Below are 23962 nucleotides of genomic sequence, written 5' to 3' on the forward strand. Positions count from 1 at the left end.
TGTTAATTTTTATTTGAATGATTTATGATAATTTTTGGATTATAGTGTTAGTTCCTCTTTCCTTGTTAATGTAGTGATATAATAGTGACGGTCGGTTAAAATCTAAGCGTAATATATTAAGGTTTTTAGGTCGTGTTTGTTTATATCTTGTGCGGTGCGTTACTTTACGTCTTTAGTTAAAGTCTAGGTATACTAAATTAAGTAGCTGTTTTCCCCCGGTTTCACCCGCGACATTGGAGAGCATCCTTCCGAACATGGATGAAATGTAGCCTTTATTGCTCGGGAATAGTCTAGCTTCTCAACAGTCAAAAAAGAATAAGTTACATTAATAAACAAATTAAAACCAAAAAGTATTATTTATTTAACCTAGTAATCGTACTGTTAAAACCGGATAACAGAACTTTGCAACACATACGAAGTACATACGATATGTTTAAACGGCACCCGATATGATACTCTTAAAAACCAGAAGCAGGTTTGTTTAACGAGGAAATTACAAGAAATAGTTTAAACATGAAAATCAACTAAGATTAGTCAAGAACGCGGCAAAATCTTATTCTGTCAAACTATAACATGTCTTGTTACAATGACGTTCGAAAAAAGAATCCTCCAAGCATAGATGAACGGCTGAATGGCGAGATGTCTATGGTCGCTCGTCTCTGCTGCCCTCTTTGTAACTACTGGCAGCTAACAATACCATAATCGAGTATTTTTTTAAAGGTCATAATTAATGACATATCATCATCTACGTAGACGGTTACCCATCCACGGACCAACCGTACTGTTATTTAAAGTTTCATCAAGATCCATTTAAAAGTTTTAAAAGAAAGGTTTTTTCAGAGAATAACAAACGATCATCACCTTAACTATGACATAATGTAAAAGTTTATAATAATTTTATTTAAAAATATATTATTGTTTTTCTTCCATAATGCTCGCCTATAAAACAGTACCAATGGATTATAACCTTAAACACAAGCCAAGTTCCCACCAACTTAAACGAACTTTAGTTTTCTTTGTTTTTAAAAGTGAAATTAGTCTCCCATGGCTGAAAAACTAGATTGTGATCGACATAGTATTGTTGCGATTATCGGTCAAGCGTGAGTTGCAACGTGAGAACGTTTGCAACGAAAAAGGTTTTAAACTTTATCGATGTTCATAGACATTCTGAGATGAATCTTTGGTTTAAAAAATGTCTTGGAGGGTAAATAATAACATATTATGTGGGGTTGATAATTTACATATTTTGTAGATATTTGTAGGTATATCCACTCTTCTTCTTAAAAAGCTGATTATCAGTAAGTATTACATTTTAATTTTAACATGTTCTATCCACAAAATACATTGAGGAACATTACAAAAACATTTAAATTACACTACTACTAAAATAGTAAAAAAGGTTTTGACCGCCGAGTCCTAGGTTCAATGTCAAGGTGTCTCAAGATTTAATTTTAATTGTTCTTAAGATTTTAATTAAGTCTTTTTGTTATAAGAAAAAAAACACATCACTGAAATAATCAAGTAAAGATATGATGATGATTTATCCATATTTATAGAATCAATTTGCATCATGATACCTAAGAAAAATATTTTAAACTAGCCGACCCGGCGAACTTCGTACCGCCTAATTATTGGAGGCATATATATTTAGTAAGTCACAAACACACGACATAATACTTTTTTAATTTTTTCCTTATTTGCTCACCGTTTAGACCTACCTTGGACTACGACAAACATTTTAAAACCAAAATCAGCTAAATCGGCCCAGCCGTTCTCGAGTTTTAATCAGACTAACGAACAACAATTCATTTTTATTTATATAGATTATCCGTATACAATAACAATAAAGTTACATGAACAAATAAGTAAAGTTATACAAAAATTCTAATAGCAGCCTTTATGCAAAGTTATCAAAAAACTAAATAGCTAACATTACAATTGGAACATTCACTTGATATTTTTCCCATAACATACATTGCTGGTTTAATTCATATATATTTTAGAGTCCTAGATCAAAACCAGCGTTGTATGTGCTACATCAAGGACTGAGCACTAACATCCACTACTAAGAACAACCTTAAAATTAAAACATCGAAGAAAATTTCGCAATGTGTCTTATACATTACCGATTTTATTATCTTCATCAAACTTACTTACAAAACAAAACACGCAATGTATTAAAAACATAGCAATATTCCAAGCAATTCGAATTTAGAATTTAACGCCATCCACCTCCACACACGAGGTCGATGGTTTAAAACGAAAAACAAACTAGTAAACGGCCAGTACCTATTTTATGCTACAACGAGGTAGAATACTTTTTGCTGTGTGAATTTAAAAAGATCGTGATTCGAATTTTTGAAAATAGAACAGTAATATTATAGTGAAATCTGTGAATTAAGGAGTTTCTAATTTTAAGTTCGTTCTCACATGCAGTGGATTTTTTATTTAATGTAAGTTTTTGGGATTTTTTTGAAATATTACTAAGTTGAAAACTTAATTTATTATAACTTTAGGTAGGCACTAAAAGACCAATTAAATTAGAATGTATACTTTTGCTTTGCATTTGCATTATTGAATTACTTAATGAAAAAAAAATAAGTTACAATGGATTTGTCACTATTGTCATGTTTAATTGACATTTAATTAACTATAGGCACTTATGAATAAACACAATACTTATTATTTAAATAAAAGCTATAAACTTACTAAGACTTTTTCATAATAGGTACTTTATCCTCAATACGAAACAATGAATGTAATAAAAATCTTTTTTTCAATTTACGAATATAAGGAAAATCTCAGCTTTAAGTAAATAAATAGGTAATATAATCTTGACCCTGTTAGCCAATAATTACCCAACATACTTAGGTAGGAAAATTAATAACAATCCTATATCGGGTGTGTCGTTCATAATCACATTAAATGAGATACGTTAATATACTGGTTAATATATGTCCATTAACACAAAGAAAAAAGAAAAATACGTAAAAATAAAAAAATGAATTTTCAAACAAAGTAAATAGAATAAAAATGTGCGAAACTTAGAACACCATATAAATCAGTCATTACAAACAACTGTAATTCTCCCTTGAAAACTGACAGCTGTCAACTGATCAAAACATTCGATACTCCTAACTTTATCTCTGCTTTACACATGATGTTGTAAATTATAAAAACGAAAAATGACTCCTGTGGCTAAACCACTGAATAGATTAGGTTATTTTTTTTACAATTCGCCATAGAATATCATAAAGTATATGCGACAGAATTTAATGTGATTGTGAACGACACACCCGATATAATGACTTGCTCACGCCCGCGGTTTCGCTCATAAGAACTATCGATTGGTTCCCCGAACCATTACACATAATTAAAATCGCTAATTGAAATTGGTCTAATTAGATACATTTAAATGAGCTCGTCGATCGATCTCAAGATAAAACAACGCTTGCCGCGGTCAGCCTGTAGATGGGGTGACCTATGTCATACGGCTGTAATTTGAACATCCTTGGCAGTCGTTATAGGTAGTCAGAAGCCAGAAATTCTAACTACCAGGGTAGTTAAAGGTCGGGAAACCCGGGTAATGAGTTGAGGAGGTCAGATAGGCAGTCGCTAGTGCGTTTAAAGAAACATACTCTTCAGTTCTGCGTCCTTACTTAGATGGCACTTTTTGGAATGACTTCAAAATCACTGAATTTGGCAGCAATTATAACATTATCATAATTATTTTGCATTTAGAAATGGTACTTTAAAACACTTTACTTAGTGAAAGTACAAAATAAATAAATACTTATAGACGTTAATAACAATGAAAATGTATAAAGCGTGGCTTATTAATAATATAATTAGGTAATTAATAGTTTGAATTTATAATTCAAACAACTATTATTTGAGCAAGCATTTTTCCGCCTTATAGCCCATGATAATATTAATAAATTAATGCACCTACCATGTTATCTCTGCATCACCCTAAGGTTGACTGGAGAGAATGCCCATGGCATTAAGTCCGCCTTTGTAATTGTATGATGATTGCATAAAGTTAAATAAATAAATAAATCCGAGGATACTACTCCGCGCACTGAATAAAAAACTGACATAACGCTATGTAATATTATCGAATTTCTACCTAATTAGCATTTAATTAAGGTCAAATCTACAAACCCAGTAATCAAGAATCGCTAAGAAAAAAGTTAACTTGAATAATAAATAGGAATGGGCTGATTTTCCCTCCTAACTCGGTTAGAAATCTTAATCTATTTGTGAACGACTTCTGACGTTAGAAAAAGTTGCGAAATACGAGTTTAAATATACATTAATGCGTATATATAAATATATTTACATACTTGCCTACATAATATAGTATACTGGATATACTTAGTGTAGCCTAGGTCAAGATTCATTTTTGAAAAAAAATGTTTTTAGTTTTTATCTTCTTCTAATGATTTTCTAATTGTGTTTATGAGCCTAATATAAGATTTTCTCAAATCCTTTAGAAGCTACTATCCCGATTGACATAGGCTATATTCTATTCCAGTAAGGGATATGAAGATTGGGAAATGAAGGGCAGTAAGTAGTTTTCACAGGACACGGGTGGAACCGCGGGAAACAGCCAATCATTAATTTTCTTATGAAAATTCATAATCCTACTTATATTATAAATGTGAAAGTTTGTGAGAATGTATGGATGTATGTTTGTTATTCAATCACGCAAAAACGGCTGGACCGATTTGATTGAAATTTGGTATGTAGATAGGTGATACCCTGGATTAACACATAGGCTACTTTTTATCAACACACCACGCGGGCGAAGCCGCTGGCGGAAGCTAGTTATACATAAGTTGTAAACACCATGCATGTTACAAATACTGATGTAATTCATGATCTTTCGAAATACTCAGGAAATGATAAATTATACCGTTTACAAGATTATGTGAGATAATCTGGTTTTCAAGTTATTTGGGTCATCGGAACATGTATGCAGTTTGATGATTAATCGCTAAAAGATCTTAATTTTCATTTAGTATGAAACATTTAAGAAGTTTACTTACCTAGTCTTTTCCCAACTATATTGCGGTCGGCTGAGTACCAGTGTTTTACATGGAGCGACTGCCCGTCTGATCTGCGCAACCCAATAACACAGGCAGTTAATGGGGTTGCAAGGACCTTAAGATATCCAATATGTATTTCAAATGGTGGTAAAAATATTACGCTTATTTCTTACTTACTTTGTTTCAATTTTTTTTTCAATTGCTCAAAGTTGTACAAATTATTATCGTAGCGAAGGAAAACGTTTTAGAGGTTGTCGAATTACTTACAATCTAGACATACAAAACCCAATAATAAACAGGAACTAGCCTTTATTAACTCTCGTTACAATCTAAGAAGTTATAAAAGATGCCACAATTAGCAGGCTGGCAAAGAAAACTCAAAAATATGTATTTTAAAGAGACGCTGCGAATATTCAGTAAATAGATGGTGAGGTGGGGTATTTTATTTTTATGTAAATATAAAAGTTTTATTTTGCTTATAACGTACCTAAATAGTTGCGAAATATGGTCATAGTATTAAAAGTTATAGGTTCCAATTTGACTAGTTATCTAAATAAAATGGTATTCTTATAAAGTTCGCAGACATCCATTCATCTTGCGATCTAGCGTTTGCGTGCAAAACCTGACAAGACCATTGATCGATAAATTCACCACCTCGGATTCGATCCCACGACCTTAAGCTTGCCAATCCAACGCCCTCGCCGGTGGGCTGTCGCCAATTAATTTTATCGATCATAAACATTATCATTAACATAAACATGCGTAAGCGCATTGCAACGGGATTTTGTACCAAGGTATACAACTTTCGCTTCAAGTATAATATTGTAGAGGTTTGAGACTCATCCTTGCACTTAGGTCAAGGTAATACTGTTAGCGGGTTATTTATAAGCTCCTGTTACAAAAAAAACGGGAAATGAATCTGCCTAGCCTATTCAAATCTAGAACTTGTGGGGTCAAAATACAGCTGCCATAAACTGTACGCGTCAGTCTGAGAACTGACCTATACGAATCTAGCTGTTTCGCGAGGTATAACGCGTCCGGAGGGATCTACATCCCGCACCAGGGTAAAAAGAATCCTATATGTCCTGTCTCAATTTAACCATAGTAGTTTTCAGCATAAAGCCGTCATAAACAGACAGACACGGTTACTTCTGCATTTTACTATTATTTGTATGTACCAGACCTCGGGACTATAGAGAGATTTTTGGGAGGCGAACGTGGGGCCGAAGCCAACACGCTGAAGCCCTTTTGAGACAATTGAAATGGTGACACAAAACCGACAATTATCCCTGTATACACTATAGAAATGTACCCAAGGACAATACCCGGTTCTGTGCTAAACTATTGCTAACTATGGATGAAAACTACTTGCGCTATTGTGATGGGATGCTAATGGACTAGGAATGGGGAAACTACGGGAACTATGGCACCTGCCGATGACAATGTATTAAATACATGTAAAAATACTTGTACTATTATTTTTTATTACTAAGGATGAACAATACTTCTCGCCTACAATGAGACCTCGGCCGATATGTTACAAGGCTTCACGTGAAATGTCAACACATTTATTATTTTAGTTATTACCGAGCTTTTGTTCAATTACTTTATAAGCATACTTAAAGTATCATTTTCAATACATTTTATGGGCATATCACAATAGCCCTGTTTAATTGGTTTCTAATCTTTTATAATGGACACAGTTCTAGCCAAATAACTTTGCCTATCCCCAAAGTCAGCCATTGAATGCCTAGCATAGCATAGCATGCGCAAAAATATTTTGTTGCGTAACCAAGTTTAGAGATGCAAAGTTATTTGATGAAACCTTTAAATTTTATATTATGAAGTACAGCAATCACAGTTTAACCTAGAATTACCATTTAAATTTTTTCATCAATATTTCAGCTAGCTATGGTAAGAATTATTTCAGTTTCAACTCTTTCTATTATACAAACTTGTCTAATTTCCTTATATTTGTAGTACATGAATATTCAATAGTTTCAGTACCTTAATTAATATGCTTAATTGCTAAAGCTCGCCCTTTCTTGCTCAACTTAGGGAAATAGTATCATGTATCTAAGTTTTGCAAAATGCGTGTTAGGTAAGATTGTAGGCGTGGGTCTTGATCTATGGGCCTGCAAAATTGATTTAGTTTCGGTCTACATATCGTATCAAAGTGCTAAGAGATATGGAGGTGAGGTTCCACTGGTATGGTTCCACTCTGAGGCACGCAAATGTTTCGTCTGGTCTACTCGTTCTAGCAAACAGTTACAAATTGCGCGCGAATACTTATTCATATTAACGCATAAATGCTAAAAGTGGTGTGCTCGGTGGGAGGTGGACTGTATTTTTGTTGATTGTGTTGCGATATCAACACCGAGATAGACCGAAAAACTGGGCCTTAAATAAAACAATTAGTTAAAAGAAGGCATGAAAAACGATAGGGCGGCTCGCTGCGAGACGGCGCGATGATAACCCAAACAAAAGACGAACTAAAAAACAAAACAGCTAGTTAGCAGCCAGTGCTGCAAGGTGTTCGGTTAATGCATGCGAACCTCGCCCTCGTTGGTCATTTTATTTGTTAAAAGACATTAAAATAATAGAACAAAATCATAGTACAAATTAAATAAAAAGGAAAACAACAATAAACCAATTATATCGTTAAAAAGTGGACTCGGAGTGGAATCTCGCCATAACATATAACGTGATAATTTACAAATTAAAGGCTGGCCTGGTAGGGGAATATGTTATATATTTCTTTATATGTAGGAAATCTAGGTAGATATTCAGTAATTGATAAAGAAACATTAATAAAAAATCTAAAATGCACACGCGATGGTTACAAACAAACAGACAAACAGACGACTTTGTTATAAAACTTTTCTCATTTCTAGTTCTCACTGGTTAAAGTTAAGTGTGATTTACTTATCCGTAATTTCTGTTAGATATTGCTATCCGAGACCTATGAAACCATAAGACATAGGTAGTTTATCTATCTGACAAGTCTCCAGATAGGTTATCAGAGACGATCAGTGAAACTGGCCAGTAATAATTTAACTTATTTATGTTTTGACAGTAAATAAATTGTGCAACGGTCAAATCCTGCCTTCCATACGAAATGAAGTGAGATCGATTCCTCGGTGGCGCCGGAAGTGAAGAGCGGCCATTACGTTACGTCATCGCGTCATTTCCGGTTGCGTCACGATGCGTGTCATTCGCTTTAGTTTTTTAGGGTTGGCATTAATTTGATATGGTTATTTAAATTAATTGTTTTAATTGGGTGTTTTAAGTAAAATTAATATTCATTTTACTAATAAAGAGATCATTTATTTAATACATTATGAAAATATTATTTAATAACATGGAGTTTTCCTGTATTTTTTTTATTTTTACAAAATTGTAAGTTAAGGTACGAAATCTTAAAAACAGGCAATGAAATAATTCAAAAATTCAATATGATTCCAAAGTAAATACATACAAATAGTTAGATACTTAAGTACATACTTTTGCACATACCTTTAAAAATACAAAATTATTTATGAACAAAACATAAATAGCATATTTTATTTCTCACGCCATCTCTAACTGTCAACCCTAACCAAAAAACCCAGTTAAAATAACTATAAAACATAACACGCAGCGACTGGGTCAAGTGATCTCGTAATATTACCATACATATACTTAACTGAGATAAAAACTTCATAACTCCTCTCTAATGCATATTATGTGGAGTAATGTGATACCTCATTATCTTTATATACCTACTTAGATACTGGTAATCTGTGTTAACTTATAATAACATTATTCTTACAAAAAACTGGTAGGTATACTTGAAGAAATGATGGATGAACGGTACAACTGGAGCGGGTATAAACGAAAATGGGTATTTTGATATATGTTTATGCCGTGGCCAACATTCGGCTGGGACCCCAATATTTATTCTATCATCTCTCGAGCCTTTTCCCAACTATGTTGGGGTCGACTTCCAGACTAACAAGATGCAGCTGAGTACTAGTGGAACGACTGCCTATCTGATCTCTTCCCAAACCCAGATACCCGAAACCCCTTAGTAAGACTGGTGTCAGACTTAATGGCTTCTGACTGCCTGTAACGACTGCCAAAGATGTTAAAATGACCCATCAATTTATCATGCCTTTTGAAACACGGATGAACTTGTTATTTCAAGATGGTCACCCATTCACTTGACTATAATAACTATAATTATAGATTTGTATAGAGATACCACTACAGTTGTCACAAAAGAATGCATTATAATTTGAACTACTTCACTTATTATTCAATGAATACTCTAACATTATATAAACTGAGCTAACTCTGCTCGTCCCACACAATAGCTAAGCTTTCTCGCAGACAATGTTCAAACCGCGACTTCGCTTATGTCACCCGTTACTTGGGAAATTACTAACAATGAACAATACTGAATAACTATTACACTTATTATGTAAAGAGATGAGAGGAAAAGTTATTTTATTATATTATAGAAATAGTTACCGTTCTTCGCTGGTCCACTGCTGAAATAACTTCTTCCCGCATTCGGATAAAAAGTAGATGAAATATGACATTTGTCAGGCTCTGTACCCTTTTAAATTGGTTTAGTATTTTTAACGTGCACGGAAATATTTCGATGGTTAGCGAAACATATAAATATAATGTTTTATCTTGGTTAACATCAGTTTCGAGGCATGATCTTATGATCTACGAAAATAATAAGCATAAGTATCTCAAAGTAATTCTTGATGTCTTAAGTTCTTACAATACAAATGTCACTCAAAATGAAGTTAAGTTAGAATGCACTCTAGCGACCAGTCCATGAATGGGTGACTAATGTGACTATATTTATTGCACTCAATCGTAACTAATAAGTCTGAATTGTAAGCAAAACTCTTCCTCATTTCAAACTCAAAAGAACTACAAAAAACTGACTTTCTAAAAACATCAGTTACCTGCTCTATTACAATAATAAATTAAATAGACTAAATGCACAAAACCGTGTTATCAAGACTGAAAATCAAGACAATTTAAAAACTCAAAATGGCGGCCAATACTTACGGAACTTTTGTCCAAATATGAAGCTATAAATGCTTGGTCATAGACTATCGTAATGTCTGTCAATAGACAATATTGTCCGAACTCTTTGGAGCTTAGTATTACCACTATTACGTATTAGGATGAATTTGCAAATTCTACGTATATCTATTTGAACACCCAAGATGCTGTTATGTATATCTTTAGAAAAAACTTCTTACAATGTATGGGCATGTGATGAGGAGGAATGAGAATCATGTTATGAGCAAGATTTTGGGCATGAACGTAGATGGATATAGAAGAAGGTGACGACCAAATGATGCGACATAAAGGATGTTCCCTACTTGAGAGATGATGGCAGATAGAATAGAATGGAAGAAGAATGATGGAAATAATGGTATGCTGCGCCGTCCTCAAAAAAAATGATCTAAAGGCAGGAGAATGATGATTTAGAAATTAGAAGAAACTGCATCAAGACCTATCCTAACAAGAATTGTATTAGATACCTAATTGCACATTTAAATTCAAAAGGAAATCTTTGATTATGGTAAAAACATGCAAAATAACTAAAACATGCATGGTTGACATTTTTCGGTCAATATTTGAATTTAAAAGTTAATGATCATTTTATGTAACAGTTTCTATATCTATTATGTAGTATATTATTAATTTGAACTTGGTATCAATTCCAATTTCATTCGTTCTCGCCGTTATTATAAATGCTAATTTAAATAACTGTCAGTTTGCCACGCTTTCATCTCGAAATTACTAAACCAATTTAAATGAATTTTGGTATCGAGTCTGAGTCTTAGGCTAATTTTTAACGCGGATAAAACCGCTAGAAGTCAGCTAGTAAGTTGTCTGTTACTGTAACTGTTACAGCCTTTTTATCGTCCCACTGCTGGGCTGCGGCCTCCTCTCACATGGAGAAGGATTGAGCATTAATCACCACGCTTGCTCAATGCGGGTTGGTGATTTATTTAGAGTTGGAGTTACCTGTGCTAGTAATTAATAATCTAATTAAAAAGCTAGATTTCTCATAGCATCTAATAACCTATTAACCGAACCATAATATCTATGATTAATGGTGTATCAAGCGATTGTCCTTTACAAAGTGAACGTAACCACGCTCGTGAATAATCGCGTCGCCAACCCAAAGCCGAGATGTGTAAAGGTCTCAACTTGTAGAATTTAACACAATATTCGATATAAATGTACTTTAATGTTGATATTGGTTAATACCTTTAACCGATTTTGTAATGGCACGCGTTGAATTATACGGCCAAGGATTTGGTGTCAAAATCGTCTTTTGTTTTTCAGTACTGCCTATTCCTATCACTACTCAGATTTTGGAATTAGAATCATATCCTGATGCATCCAAATTGTAGGTACAAAGCCTTTTAGGGAAAAGTTATCTTCAAAATGTGGTTTGGATTACCTACCTACCTATGCAATCTAAGTATCTGTAACAATATAACAGTAATGAAGCATCGCACGCAGATAAAAAGTAGCCTTTTATTCCTCCTCGAAACATATGATAGTGAAAGATTTGAAATCTGATCAATAGGTAAGTACTTAGTTCCTGAGATTAGTATTCAAACAAATCAAGAAACTTGGCCGCTTTACATTATTAGGTATCTACATACATTATAATTATCTACTGATAGGTTAATGTTATGTATTCTGAGACACAAAAGCCGTCTCTGGCTAAAGGCGAATGAAAATCTACTAGTCCTGGAATTGACCGAGTAAAACTAGAAAGATAACATAAGGTATAATCTAGTCAAAACAGAGACCCACAACATTCACACACACACACACACACTCACACACATGCTTAGAAGCTTTCGTACTGACGTCACCAATTACGTCACGCGTCAACAAACTCCGCGCGAAATCACGGTATAGTCGCGAAGAAAAGTTCAAAACTTACAAAACACTAGATATTTTGTAACAACTATCTAGCCAAAGAAAGGGTACAATCGCAATACGTTCCCACGAAGTTACTTTCAATTACACTTTTTGTTGCGACTGTACTGACAGATAGATAAAGACTTTATGCACGCGAGATAATTAAAATTGTAGCGTTTAGTTTTGCAAAAACTATTTAGGTTCTTTTAATTGTTATTGCCGTGAAAGAGTCCCAGATTCGATACCTAAGTTGAGCCAAAAGTTCTGAGGGTCTTATAAACTTTTACAAAGCAGCCCGAAGTCTGAAAATTGTCGGTGTTACACCCCCGTGCTTGGGAGGGCACGTTAAGCCGGCGTCCCCGAATGCTACTCAGTAGCAGTCGTTGTTACAATTCCACGTCCGAGGCCGTCAGGCGGATTTGAGTAAACTCTGACACTGAAAATAAAAATAAAATAAATAAATAAATATGTGAGGTGATTAAACCTGCTTTTCGTGCCAAATGGCATTGCGTTTTCAAAGATGTTCGTTTACTTGCACATTTGTTCTTACATGTCTTATTGAGGAGTCTTTCCTTTCCGAAGTTGGCACAAATTATTTACTTTTATTCATAATTTTTTTGACTAAGTATTACAAAGTTACGCAAGAACGCTTTTGGCTTGTACGAGGTGTCAAACGGAAATGCAAAGTTAATGCAAGGAATGTAGTTTATTTCTCATATACTTGAATGTTACGACTAAGTAAGGCTATTTCTACCGTTATTGCTTAATCCTTCAAAAACGCGTCAAACTACTAATTAGTGTTTTCCTCCACAAATCTCCTGGGAAAATGTTATCTATATTAACGAGATAAGATACATATCGAGGCCATATTAAAGTTAATTAAGTAAAATCAAGCAAATTATTACTTAATCGTAACTTAGTTAAGTGAGTTTTAAGCAATCTCGCTTTATGTGACTACTGTGATATGCTAATTGATTTAGTTTTAATTAAGTTGTTTTATGCGAATGTTGCTTAAGTTTATGTTGTTTTAATTGTAAGTATGTTTGTTTCTGCTTGAATGTGATAATCTCAAAACTTGATATATTGTCAGGCCATACTTCATTGTATCTTAACAAATAATTTACCTACCGATAAGTACATTGGTATTGGTATTTGGTAATTTTCACGCGATCTGTTGTTTGGCAATTTCGATGCCTTTGCTAAAAGTCTTATGGTTTTGTATTTTTTGCAACAGAGAGTGTTGGAACTCTTTGAGAAAATGCACTTTTTGAGATTCGAACAATATTATTTTTTACTAATGATGTGTGTCATTGATTTTCAATTACATGAAAAATTATCTCTGCAAACAAACGTTTTTTATTATTTTCCATTCCTATTTATCATAGTCAATGATCATAGTCATCAAGTTATTTCTTCTAAAGAGAGTAGCATACATCCAAACTCATCTCATATACATATACATGAAATACTTAAAAAAAATCGTTTAATAATGTTATGGTAAATTGTTATTTTTTTTTTATATAATTTTTTCTATAGATTTAATCATTACTATTTTAGTTGTAAGTTTTATTTTATTTTGCTGTGCCCTACAGGGTCCACAATTGTACCTAGCTCTAAGCCTAATTGTAACACCTAATTTATACATTGTGGAATGCAAATAAATAATATGAATATGAATACTTAATGAATCACCCACATTCAATTTGATTATTAATAAGTTCACACCAACGAAACCAATAAACAAAAATCAAACTAAATCAATTAATCTAATCTGATCTAAAATATCTAATAAGTGTTAACTTACTACAGATCTGACAATATTAACTATGATAGACGTCAAACCGACAGCTGTCACAATATTATGACTATTATTAAATAATACACCTATTACATGCGTTTGCGCCGGATACGTGAAAACATACGATACGTAATTTTGCACATACACGTACCTACTTTCTATTCTTTTGTAACAATATTTTATGATTTTATAGAATGATGTGTGTAATAAAAGATGGGTGAAGATGGAATTGTTAAAATAATTTTATAGTTTATGTTATATTATATGTTGGTAGTAAAGTTTCGTTTTATTTCAGTTCCATATTTGGAAGTATTCATTTAAGCCAAATAGTTTTCTTAGATTGGCAATCATGGGCGTAGCGAGGTACGGGCAGGGAGGGGCAGCTGCCCCCCCCTGAGCGGGATGCGGGTCGAGCGAGCGAGAGCCGCGAGAGGCGAGGCATTAGACATGGGCAAAATGTGTCATTGAAAAGAAAAGATAGATATGCATCTTTCAATCACTGGGATATGAATCACTCTTTCACATGGGCGTAGCCACACTGGGGCAAGCTGGGGCACTTGCCCCACACTGGGCCCTGGCTCTGACCTATAAGGTGTCTGATTAAACAAAGTTTTTTTTACTAACTCTAACTAACAACATCAACAACATATGTACTATCCATAAGTTACTGCACAAAAAAAATTTCGACTTTGAAAAGAGCGTGATCAAAACAAAATGCACGCTCGAGTTCCCGAACGTCCGCGGTGCGCGCGTCATTTGAAAGCGAGCAGTATTCCCTAAAAGAATAGTTGCTATGTGGCGTAGCGAGCCGAGCCATCCATCTAATCCAAAAAATAATGCATTGAAGGAGATGGATCTGGTAGATGTGATCAAAATTTCGGAAATGCAATTTTATCCTAGTGTAAAAACCGCGCTCGCTATTTTGCTTGCCCAGCCATGTACGACCTGTACAATAGAACGATCGTTTAGCACAGTGGTTCTTAACCGGTGATCCGCGGACCACTGGTGGTCCCTGGAGGCATTCCGAGTGGTCCGCGAAGCTTAGCTGCGCGACGTTGCTATACGTTATCTAACTTTATTTTTATCGACTTATCTATGCGAACGAGTTGGTTTTCGTATGGACGTAAATCGGGTGTGTCGTACCTAGTCCCCCCATTCATGAAAATGTATATTTGGGCGACATTTTAGTTTTTGGTTTTGAGTCTTAAAAAATAATTAAATTTCGCGCTCGCTTCGCTCGCGTATTCAGAAACTATATTTATATTTGTCAAGAAACAAAAAGTTAAGTACGTTTGGGCTTTTTACGTAATAAAGTCCGATAAAAATTTCGCGCTCGCTTCGCTCGCGTATTCAAAAACTATATGCCCTTATTTTTGCATTTTTCAACAAACAAACAGTTAAGTACTACGTTTGGGCTTAATTTTACGTAATATTTGGTTTAAGTCCGATAAAAATTTCACGCTCGCTTCGCTCGCGGTTTCAGAATATTTATGCCCTTATTTTTGCATTTTTTAACAAACAAAAAGTTAAGTACGTTTGGGCAAAATTTTACGTTATATTTGGTTTAAGTCCGATAAAAATTTCGCGCTCGCTTCGCTCACGTATTTACAAACCATATGCCCTTACTTTTGGCTTTTGTCCTATGTGTGATTGTTTATTTTCTGTATCTGAAAATATAAACCTCTCAAATTAAGAGATTAACAAGTTTGAGATTAACGGGTCAAGATACGAAAAATCGGAGGGCCCCCGCCCTTTGACTGTTGACTGCTGCCCCACCCTGAGCCCAAAGCTGGCTACGCCCATGTTGGCAATCAACGATAAAATATACCTTTTATGTATGGAAACAATTTGAAAGCGACAAAGCTTGTCTATTCAATTTAACTGACTGAAAGCTGAGTTTAATTTAATTGCAATTTGAAATGCGCGTCGACGTTCATAACATATTTGACATCTAGACTTTAATCGAAACATAAATGGATAACGGAAACATTTAATTTAGTATATGAGTCTATACCAATATTATATAACTGAATAATTTGTTGTTTTGACCGGACAAACTTCATGAACTACTCGGCCGATTTATATAGCGAGGCTAGATATATGTTATTTTATCCAGCTGCTCAAGGTATATGCCATGGTACTCCGGTGAAACCGCTGTCAGAAGCCAGTATTAGTGCTACAATTCCCTCCCATTTTTAACACGGTTCTCATTCTCATTAATTTCCAAAACACGCTATAAAAGAAATCACAATACCCACCAACAAATCAAGGTCATTTACCACATCATAAGGAAACCAAACTGGACGGTTTCCTTCAAAGAAAATGCCAGGACGTGTCCGTCCAGAGCCAGTAGCCGTGTGTTTCCAAAACGGACGAACGGACATAGATATAAACTGGTTCTGTGTGTATGTATGTACGGTCAGTGAAAGTATGAAGTCATGGACCATGGTCATTGCGCTTACGGTACTGGCGAGTGGTAAAGTGCTAGATGTAGTGTATTTTTGGGTGTGCAATTTTTTTAACTCACAATCTTAGAAAACAGTTGCCTTCTCCCAGATATGTTGAATAGAATATGTTGGGATTGATTTCCAGTCTAATTGGATGCAGCTGAGTACCGGTGTTTTACATAGAGTGACTGCTTATATGACCTCTTTCTATAAGACTGGTTATCAGACTTTCTGGCTTCTGACTATACCAGTAATGACTGCCAAGCGTTGCTCAAACTTATGATTGATCGTGAATCCCGATCCCGATCGTGAAACCCGTGCGGCTCTTAATTAGCTGCTTGCTCATCGCATATGTATCTATACATATTAACCGCTATAAAAAATTGAAACTTAGCAAACAGTTTTTCTCCCGACTGTACTCAAGGAAATAACATTGCCAACAAACTTAATCTCAGAATGCAATAAATTATTTATGTATACCTTCCCAGATAACGTTATCTAATAACGTTACTAAAAAATCATTTATAGGTAGGTACTAGTAAAGTAATCGTAAATATTTCGCAGAAATACGAAAGTTTTCAGCCAGTGAAAGCCATACAATACATAGCATAGAATACACTAGGTATATAAAATATCCTTGCACTTTATAAATTACTAAACGTGATTTTCAAAACAAGAAAAAAAATGTCGCACATAATATTGTCCCTCATCAAGATAATGAAAGCAATTCATATTACCTATTGCGTTCAATTAAAAACGTTCTTTTGATTTGACACAAATAACAAAAATTGAATGCATCATTTTAAGCCAAACGTAATGAATAAAGTAAAATAAAATATTCATCAATAATAACATAATTAGGTATTCATGAACGTCCATATTTCACAGCGACAAAGTATGTTAATAGGTTAAGCCATAAATTATTATGATTTCTTCTTAATAATGATAATAATTGGAACGGTAAACTAAACTTAGTATACATAATTAGATAGAACATAGAACCATTAATAAAATATACCCTATGTACGTATAATTAAAAAGTACAACTCTGTCTTTGACTCCAGCACTTTGAAACATTTGAAGGATATAGGCTGGTATTTTTCGAGTCTATGAACTAAATAGAGCATGGGCAAAACCATGAGAACAGTGACCATGAACAGTGGGCGAAATTACCTTGCTTTTACCTACGTCAATTTGAACATCCTGTCTGAAATACAACTAGGATAAAACCAGCAAGAACTCATTTGGTTACATGCATATTTATGAACGACACGTCACGACGATTTTATAAAAAACATCGTGGAAGGGAAAGTCGAAGGGAAGAGGGGAAGGGGTCGTCCAAGGTACAGCTACATGAAACAAATTAAAGAGAAGGTGAATGTTGTGACGTATAAGGAAGTTCAGGAGTTGGCGCTAGATAGGCGTAAATGGAAGGAGCTGCACCGACAAGAGCTGGGCTCTTAAATTGAAGAAGAAGAATATTTATGAACGTGATTTAATATGTAAGGAAACCGGAGCAATCCAACACACTAACATAAATATTATATCATAAACTATAGAGAATAGGATACTTAAAAAACGGATTAGTTAACGTTCATAAAACATCAACTCATTACCAATTGAAAAAATCACATAGTTAATGATGAATCCATTTCATTTTCAGACAAAATGCAGCCAACAAATCAACTGAAAGCTGCAGCGATACTTCTAATACTGCACATTACAACAACAAGAACTGCTAAGAACACTGCACCATCAGTCCACGAGGTTATCAATGAACAAGCGAGGATAGATGACAAGAGACCTTTATACGGCAATCCTCTAGCAGGGAACTCACAACAAAATGCAAAACTACATGCTCAGCATCAACAAGCTATGTTCAACGCTGAAAGGGTAAGACAACATAGAGCACAGCTGCAAAGATGGAACAAAGCTCCTCAGCAAATGGACAGCTATATGAAAGCTTACCATGAGTCACAGGAAAACCACCAACTAGCTCTCGAACAAATGCAATCAACACAAAAAGATAAAAAACCTAAAGCAAGACAGGAAAGAACAAATCTAAGAAGCAGAAGTAATTTAGATCCAATTAAAATAACTAGAGCCGATGCAGTAGATAAGAATAGAAATCATAGATCGTTCGGTTCTGTTTATAATTATAATAATGCTTTACAAAAATATAAAATTAATACGGCACCAGGACCTACTTATGATCAGGGTGTAACTATCAAACCTAATGGAAATGTGGGACTGAATAACTATGAAAAAGAACACACCGGATTGTACACAGCAATATCACCAAGTAAAACTCAGTATGTTTACCCTAAATTGTACAATCAAATGCATTCCTACCAGTCTGCTGAAGATATTCATGCATTAAATACTCTACTTACTAAATCACCACAAGAACAAATAACAGAATTAAACACACTCACACAACCCAAGGAATATGGTAAAGATGTGCTACAAACGCCTATTGACCTATATTTCTACTTAAACAACCCAAATACAGCAGAAGACAGCAGCAAATATAATGTACAAAATGCCTATGTTGCACCGTACGCAACTGGGTATGCAAATTACGAAGATCACAAACCGATTACAGAAGAGGTGGATGATATAGATGAGGAGAAATTAGCAGAACTACAAAAGTACCAACAGCCAGCACCGACTCCTATTCCTCACGTTTATGAAGACCCTGCAACTACTAAGAGTAATTATTACAAAATTGAAGTGGAGCAAACTATAAGTGGAAACAAACATGGGAAGAATATTGAGTTTGTCTCTCAAAATAAGCCAAATTACGCGGCGCTGAAGTATGAAAAACCTTTGAACTTCTATACTCCTGAACACAGTACAGAAGGAGTGAAATATCTTCAGCCTCAAGTTTCAGGAGTTCAGCATTTATCTCAAGACGGCACTGGAGTCTCAGCATACGGAGATGATGATGTAAGTAAAACAAAAGTTAGGACTAAACGTCAGTTAGATACAGAATTATTTATCTTTGGTAACGAAAGTACAACTCAAGTACCTGTACTTGATAATGAAATTGAGTTTAGTGAAAATAATAACACCACTTCAAAAGAATTTAAAGAATCTTTTGAAAATTCTGTAGTTACTAATAATATTGTTATTGACTCAGCTAATAAAACAATAGTTAATGTTACTGATAGAAATGAAACATTGCCTAAAGCAGATGAATGGAAACGTTATAGAGCCTTTGATGATGACCAGCCCGCTGGTGTAGCTAGAGATTACGACTATTACGATGATGACAACAGTAGAGATTATTCTTACGAAGGGGATTATGACCCAGAAGATGATTTCAGTACCCCAAACATAGATTACACTGCACACAACCATTTTAAACCACCAACACCATTTCATAATCCTAACAGACAAAGAAAACCAGCTTTCAACCAAAATACAGACTCCGAAAGTGCTTTTTCAAACAGATATACAAGATTTAAACATCCAAGCTATAACGATTTCCATTCTGAAGTTAGTGACGAATATGGGTCACCCAGCCCTATTTATGGCCCACCGAGCACTAGTTATGGGTACCCTAGCACCCAGTATGGGCCTCCTAAATACAATTTTAGGGGGCCTAAACAGCACTATGGATCTCCTACTCAGTTTCCAGAAGTTACCAGTTTGCTGGATTCTTTAGAACCTGTGTATATGTTAACGGAATCTCAATTGAAAGACATTGTAGGGCCAAGACATGTAAATGTACAACATTTGGATGTTTTTCAATATACTCCGTTGACAAAGCCTAAACATAGGTATCCTAGGAAAAATAAGAAACATAGGCCTCGTAGGAGGCCTAGGAAATTGAATTTAACAAAGTTTAAGAAATTAAATAAGTTAGTATACCATTAAAAAAGCTTTAGGTACATATAGGTTTAATTATTCTCAAACCGATTAATATAGCTTCTTAATTTATAATGGCCAAAATAAAAACTGACAGTTACCGTAGGTTGCCTATAATATTCGTAAATAAATTAAATTAATTTTAAGTAATTTAAGTAAAGACTAAAGTATTTATTATGTTATTTAAATAAATATTTTTTTGCTTGTAAGGATTCTCATATATTTATTTACCGTAATGGGTTTTCAATTAAATATTATTAACAAACTACAAATATTTAAAAACTGTAAAAATATATGAAATTAAAACTGAAGAAACTCTATATAGTCAGCAGTTTTCTCAAATTGCGTAATTATTATGTCACACATTGAATCATGATTAAATGTCAACTGATCAGCCATTTAGTCAGCAATTTCTATTTGTCCCAAAGCTACTTGACTTGTGAAATCTGTTAAATTAAACATGTACTGTCTAATTTATTCATTCAGGTTAAAAATGGTAAAGTCATGATATTTTCTGATGTAATAAAAAGTCGTATTGGGCTATAGGTTATGGCACCTATCTCAAGTGCCAATTTGAAATCTGGCACGTACCAATATGATTTTTTCATAGTCATGGCACTTTCTAAGTACCTACCTACATGGACACTACTGTAGTGAAGGAAAACATCGTGAGGAAATCTGGAGCTTGAAAGTCTCTCTTGAAAATCTTCCACCCATTTGAGCAAGTCTGGGGTATGTGGTTATCCAGGTAGGTAACTGGATTGAGGAATGAGAAGATCAGATAGGGAGTCACCACATATAAAACAGCTACATCAACTGACTTTTATCCGACCCCAACGTTGGTATTTGGGAAAAAGCTAGGCAGATGATGATGGTGTTCAATACTCAATAAGCTCCACTTTATAAAATAAGGCTGACAAAGAACTCAAACATAACAAAATCTAGCGTGCAGCCTCAAATGGATAACTTCATAAACCTACCTAGACTTATTTGGCATAAAATGTACAAGAAACATTAACATCTAGATTTGTTAAAACAAGATATCCGGATAAACCCGGAAAGCATTCCGTAATTTCACGGTGAGCTGGTGAAATGATGCTATCACACTCAAAGAGCCGACAATACGGAATCACAAACTCCTTTCTACACAATAAAATTTAATTCTAATGTATTTCCTTTACAAGGGGTAATAAAAGAATGAAATGAATATGTAGTAGTATAAATGGTAGATAATAAATTGTCATGTTACTTTAAGAATCGTGATTCTATCTGAATGTTCCTCATACCATTGTTTAATTTATGCCTGAGAAATAGATAAATGCGTAGGTATCTAATACAAAATCTAGACCACCCACGATGCGTATGTATACAGGTGTAAAAAGCAATTACATTGATACAATACTTGGGACCTAGAATAAATACATATTGAACAGTAGAAGTAGGCACTTTCACAAGTCCTTACAGACAGTCTTGTTAGCCTACCTGATTTCAATTCCTAGGTCAGACAAAGTCTTATTGTATGCATGAATACTTAATAGTTAGTGATGGCTTTGTCTCCCTCTTTGCCTAAAATATCAGATACAGAGTTAATTCTTCCCTGTCGAGACAGATTATGGGAATCAAAGACTATGAAACCAACAGAGTGCAACTAGGGTCAATTCCCACTGAAAGAGCAGCGGCCGGCAGCGGCCGGCAGCGGCCGTAATTGCAAGGGATTGAGCGCGAGCGCGGCGGGCCACGCGGCGCCGCGCGGCGCCGTACCGCGCCGCGCTCTTACATTTTCCGTGCTCTTACGGCCGCTGCCGGCCGCTGCTCTTTCAGTGGGAATTGACCCAAGATATTATTTAAATTGCCGGTCAAATAGCTTCGCCGTTCTGAAGTTGGCAGCGTTGTGCTTTGTACCCTAGCAGGTACCTAGTCATCTTCGGAGCTAGAACGGGAAATTATAGTATTGTAAGAAAACTCGCAGTTTGCATCTTCAGGTCCTTCTTAGGTCTCAATATCCTACGTAGATACCTTTTTTTTAAGGGCCAGAGATCAACTTTTAAAATAAAAGCTTCTTACACCCCTTTTTCTAAAGGATTCTTGGCCTACCAAACCAAAAAACTAAAAGCAAAAATACTAACCAAATCCCCTATTTTCACAGATTCAGTACGCAGCGAACTACGAATTCGGTTACCGAGTTCGAGACCACGAAACTGGCAACGATTTCGGACATCAAGAGGCGAAATCCGGAGACAAGACCCGAGGGTCCTACCACGTGTTGCTCCCTGATGGTAGACTGCAGCAAGTCAAGTATTCTGCAGGACCAGATGGGTTCCATGCTGATATTTCTTATGATCATTTTCATGGAAATGCTTAGGAGCTTTTCATGTTTTTTTATGTGATTGGAGCAAGATTCCATCAGATTTTCTTACAACAACTGTTTGCTAGGATTTTTTGTATTCAATTTTCAAAGTGTACAGTTGTTTTAAAAAAAATACTAATGGTATGGTGCTAAAATAAAATTAAATGAGGTTCTGTGTGTGCTAGTGATGTTAAAAACGAATTTAATAGGCAATTAAAGGAAAATTGGTTTTTCACTTTTTAACTTAATTTAAATTGTTCTGTTGTATTTAGTTGTAAGATAGACAAGTCAGTCGATATTTTAAATGTAAATAATAGTTGTTAATTTGTAAATATGATTGTATGTGTTATTTATTAAGTTATTGTATGTGGACCTTGTTTTATTTTGTACATAATCTACAAAATTGATAATTTTAATAAAAATAAAAGACAAAACAAGAACAAATTCTTTATTTCCAAATAAATACAATGATGACTTATACACTATAGCTGAATACAGATTATTATTTGTTCACGTCTTCAAAGAAAGTACAATAAATATTAAGAAAAGCTTACTTTATCCAAGAACTGACTTCTCTCAAAACTTTAAGTAATCTTTCTAAAAGTCCAAGTTAAACTAATCTAACTGCTACAATTAGTATATAAATATTTAAATATATAAAATACAGCCTCTTTAAACCAACCAGGCTGTATGTTCACGCACCAACGCCTAAACTAATATGGCGCCAAAGAAAATCATAGCGCGCCATTTTATACAATATGGCGGGCCGCGGAAACGCTTAGAACAAAAGTTGCAAATGATATAATGCGAGTGAAAATAGAAAGTGTTGTCATATGTCATTGCTTGCAAACGACATTACTTAGATTATGTAAGGTGCTTATGAGGAAATATGATCATAATTTTTGACCATTAAAATGTTTCAAAGCGCAGTTTGGTCACGAAATTAACTTGAAATTTCTTAAGACTTTATCTTAGATGTTGAATTAAACATAAAGATACCTACTAGATAACTTCTACAGCAAATGAAGTTACTCTTTTCTGCAAAAAAATCCCAACCCACATTGAAATCTAAAGTACCTAAGTACGTACTCATAAGTACCTATGTACTTCAGAGGTAAAGCTGGAATCAAATAATTTTACGGATTGTAGTGGTTTCAACACTGAAGTCTGTAAAACTCTCAAAATTCTATCTAACATTGGTGTTTGCCTCAACTCAACCGAGCAGTCACTAAGTTAATTAATGTTTTTACAACGCACAGATCTGTCAACCGTATCTAATAAACACAAAACAATATGGAGCTCAATATCAAGTGTAGACAAGCTTCTAAAAAAAACAATCCACGGAAATGAATCAGCGTTATTTAATACTGTCAGCACAGTTGTGACCAATTTGTGGTTGTAGTTAGGACAATAGATATACAACCTTGGTAACTAGTTCAAGGAATATGGTTGACACGCCAGAATTACGCGTTTAATTGGATAGATTCGG

The 23962-nt window shown here is 34.6% G+C and overlaps 1 protein-coding gene across 1 annotated transcript; it reads left to right on the plus strand.

Moving 5' to 3' along the window:
- Nucleotides 1-2305: 2305 nt before the first annotated feature.
- Nucleotides 2306-22869, plus strand: LOC124643002. The gene is made up of 3 exons (XM_047181836.1): nt 2306-2453; nt 17917-19202; nt 22273-22869. Exons 2-3 carry the CDS (start codon nt 17922-17924, stop codon nt 22486-22488), a joined length of 1497 nt encoding a protein of 498 aa, XP_047037792.1. The 5' UTR covers nt 2306-2453; nt 17917-17921; the 3' UTR covers nt 22489-22869.
- Nucleotides 22870-23962: the final 1093 nt, after the last annotated feature.

This window comes from Helicoverpa zea, chromosome 26 (assembly GCF_022581195.2).
Source record: "Helicoverpa zea isolate HzStark_Cry1AcR chromosome 26, ilHelZeax1.1, whole genome shotgun sequence".
Lineage (NCBI taxonomy): Eukaryota > Metazoa > Arthropoda > Insecta > Lepidoptera > Noctuidae > Helicoverpa > Helicoverpa zea.

What these genes read in the sequence shown, in the direction of transcription:
- LOC124643002 (XM_047181836.1), top strand. Translation starts at nt 17,922, where the DNA reads ATGCAGCCAACAAATCAACTGAAAGCTGCAGCGATACTTCTAATACTG. An exon ending in CAGCATACGGAGATGATGAT is followed by an intron (nt 19,203 to 22,272) that starts GTAAGTAAAACA and finishes CTATTTTCACAG; the next exon opens with ATTCAGTACGCAGCGAACTA.